Here is a 3,377-nt window from a genome sequence, read left to right as displayed (position 1 = left end):
GATTATCCTGATGTCATCTGGTGCACCAGACCAAACGCTTTCAACGTGGAGTCTCTTGAACGATGGCGTGAGCTGCCAGAGGAAGTGGTGGGTGCTGGTACGATGACAAGTTAAAAGGCTCCTGGACGGGCATCTGAATATTAAGGGTTCAGATGGGTCAGGGCCAAGTGATGGCAAATGCAACTGGAGTCATAGAGATGTACAGCACAGAAACAGACCCTTTGGTCCTTGCTGACAAGATAGTCAACCCAATTTAGTCCCAGCTGTCAGCATCCGGCCCAGATAGAGGCCAAGTGATGGCAAACGTGACTAGATTAATTTAGGATATCTGGGCAGGTTGGGCCAAAGGGTCTGTTTCCGTGCTATGTGACTCTAATTGTCTTCAGTGAAAGCAGAAGTGTGGTTATGAAGGCTGGACGTTCAGAGCATGAGTTGCCCTGACTGGGAGCAGAAGAGTTTGACTGAAGTGTATTGGCGTTAATGCCTTGATGTCTCATTTTGCTCTCACCTTCTCGGGGTCATTAACCATTTTGTGTCTGGTCCTTCCTCAAGAAGCTGCGTTGCAGGTTTACCCTGAATTGACACCTTTTTTTTGCTTCCCAAAATCAGACCTGCTCACTCTCAGAAGGATCCCAGCGTTGTGAAAGATATTAACTTTCAGGTGGAGGTATCCAAAATTCAGAGAGATGTCAGTCTTGATGTTTTTGCTTTTTCTGCCCCTGTAAGATCCTGAATCAACACCTTAAGGGGAATTAGTTAGAGCGGAGTGAGAACAGAGGGGAAGGGAGAGTGGGATGGTGCTTTCAATTTTGTGGAACAACAAAAGAATATTCCACAGAAAGTAGAATTGCTTGTTCTGAATTTCTACCCTGCACTGATAGTGATGACTTTTGTAATCTCTTTTTGCAGAGTAGTTGAAAATCTGAAGATTGAAGTTTCAAAATCAACAGATGAAGGGCTCATGCCCGAAACATTGACTCTCCTGTTCCTCGGATACTGCCTGACCTGCTGTGCTTTTCTAGCGCCACATTTTTTGACTGACTCTCCAGCGTCTTCATTATTCACTTTGATGTCAATGTCTGACAGTTACACAATCCATCGGGACCGCAACGAGTTTTGACTATGATTTCTGTGAGAGGGATCAACGCTTTTTGGTTCCTGTTTGAGGACGTTTTCAGCATCAATGGGACTGGACGAGAGCCCCCACTGTTGCAGTGCACTGTGCGTGGAGCCTGAAACAGTTCTACGGCCTGGAAAGGGGATTTCACGGCACGGAGGGGCTCTACATGTGTTTGTGTGCAGCTGAAGCTGTGGCCATGGAGAAACCTGAGGAATCCCGCCCTGTCGAGGAACCGTGGAAGTGTGGCGACTGTGGGAAAGGCTTCCGTGTCCCGTCTGCCCTGGAGACTCATCGGTGCAGTCACACCGGGGAGAGGCCATTCCCCTGCACCGATTGCGGGAAGGCCTTCAGACATTCCTCCCACTTGTTGGCCCACCAGCGGGTCCACACAGGGGAGAGGCCCTTCAGCTGCCCAGAGTGCGGGAAGGCCTTTTCCCAGGCCTCCACCCTGCTGAGGCACAAGCGGGTCCACACGGGGGAAAGGCCTTTCAGCTGCCCCGAGTGCGGGAAGGCCTTCAGCAATTCCTCCACCCTGCTGATCCACCAGCATGTCCACACGGGGGAGAGGCCCTTCAATTGCCCTGAATGCGGGAAGGCCTATACCCAGGTCTCCAACCTGCTGAGGCACCAGCGTGTCCATACGGGGGAAAAGCCCTTCAGTTGCCCTGAATGCGGGAAGGGCTTCACCTGCTCCTCCAATCTGCGGAGTCACCGGCATGTCCACACAGGGGAGATGCCGTTCACCTGCTCTCAGTGTGGGAAGGGCTTCACCTGCTCCTCCAATCTGCGGAGCCAAGAGCGTATCCACACGGGGGAGAGGCCCTTCAGCTGCACCAAGTGCGGGAAGGCCTTCAGCAATTCCTGCGCCCTGTTGAGGCACCAGCATGTCCACACCGGGGAGGGGCCGTTCACCTGCTCTCGGTGCCGGAAGGGCTTCACCTGCTCCTCCACCCTGCAGAGCCACCAGCGGATCCACACAGGGGAGAGACCCTTCAGCTGCTCTCAGTGCGGGAAGGCCTTTACCCACGTCTCCTCCCTGATGACCCACCAGCGTATCCACACGGGGGAGAGGCCGTTCACCTGCTCTCAGTGCGGGAAGGGCTTCACTTGCTCCTTCAACCTCCAGACCCACCAGCGAGTCCACACCGGGGAGAGGCCCTTTAGCTGCCCAGAGTGCGGAAAGGCCTTTACCCAGGTCTCCACCCTGCTGGGGCACCAGCGGGTCCACACGGGGGAGAGGCCCTTCAGCTGCCCCGAGTGCGGGAAGGCCTTGAGGAATTCCTCCACCCTGCTGACCCACCAGCGGGTCCACCCGGGGGAGAGGCCATTCACCTGCTCTCAGTGTAGGAAGGGCTTCAGGTATTCCTCCCACCTGCTGACCCACCGGCGGGTCCACACGGGGGAGAGGCCCTTCAGCTGCCCAGAGTGCGGGAAGGCCTTTAGCCAGGTCTCCACCCTGCTGAGGCACCAGCGGATCCACACCGGAGAGAGGCCGTTCACTTGCTCTCAGTGCGGGAAGGGCTTCACCTACTCCTCCAACCTGCAGAAACACCAGCGAGTTTACGTGCCATCGCAGGGGGATTGAAGGAGTGATGGCCGAGTGCCATTATCGATTGGACTATCAACCCGGTTCCGGGGACTCCCGGGTTCGAATCCCGCCACGACAGATGGCAGAATTGGTATTCGGTCAGAAATCTGGAGTTCGGAATCTAATGATGAGACTGTTTCAGGGAGGGGGTGGTGCGGGGGAGAAAGCCCCCATCTGATTCACTCTCTCCCTTGTTAGGTAAGGGAACCGCCATTGTGGGAAAGGATACACTCAGTCGTTCCAGCTGCATCCTTTACCCGGTCTGGCCTACACGTAACTCCAGACCCACAGCAGTCTGGTTGACACTACACTGCCCCTTCCTGGCAAATGAGCGGGGAGAAACTTACTTGGAGACAGGGTATGGGTTGAAATTGCTGAGTGAGGCAATACTTCCTCCGGGTTAGGGCTTTACCAATGATCCAATTACAAAGGGACAACTTGGTGCTGGCCAATAGTAAAGACAGTGAGAGGGGTGGGACAGGGGAGGTGCAGTGTGTGCGCTTTCACCTTGAGGTGCTCAAAAAGCAACTGCTTTTTCTCTGCGTTTTTGCTGGGGGGATCTGAAGCTGTAACAAAGTTTGGTTGCAATAAAGGTTACCTGAACTTACCACCGGGCTCAGACTCTCATTGAAAGCGTTGAGCTCCAAGAGGTTTTTGTTTTAAAGCTGC

The 3,377-nt window shown here is 54.3% G+C and overlaps 1 protein-coding gene across 1 annotated transcript; it reads left to right on the top strand.

Moving 5' to 3' along the window:
• Positions 1-1,053: 1,053 nt before the first annotated feature.
• Positions 1,054-3,328, top strand: LOC122545668 (gastrula zinc finger protein XlCGF26.1-like). Its single transcript, XM_043684619.1, has one exon. It carries the CDS (start codon positions 1,287-1,289, stop codon positions 2,703-2,705), a length of 1,419 nt encoding a protein of 472 aa, XP_043540554.1. The 5' UTR covers positions 1,054-1,286; the 3' UTR covers positions 2,706-3,328.
• The last annotated feature ends 49 nt before the right edge of the window (positions 3,329-3,377 follow it).

Source organism: Chiloscyllium plagiosum, unplaced genomic scaffold (genome assembly GCF_004010195.1).
Source record: "Chiloscyllium plagiosum isolate BGI_BamShark_2017 unplaced genomic scaffold, ASM401019v2 scaf_97166, whole genome shotgun sequence".
Taxonomy (NCBI): Eukaryota; Metazoa; Chordata; class Chondrichthyes; order Orectolobiformes; family Hemiscylliidae; genus Chiloscyllium; species Chiloscyllium plagiosum.
The sequence above is the reverse complement of the archived record's forward strand: the minus strand, read 5'-3'. Positions and strand labels throughout refer to the sequence as shown.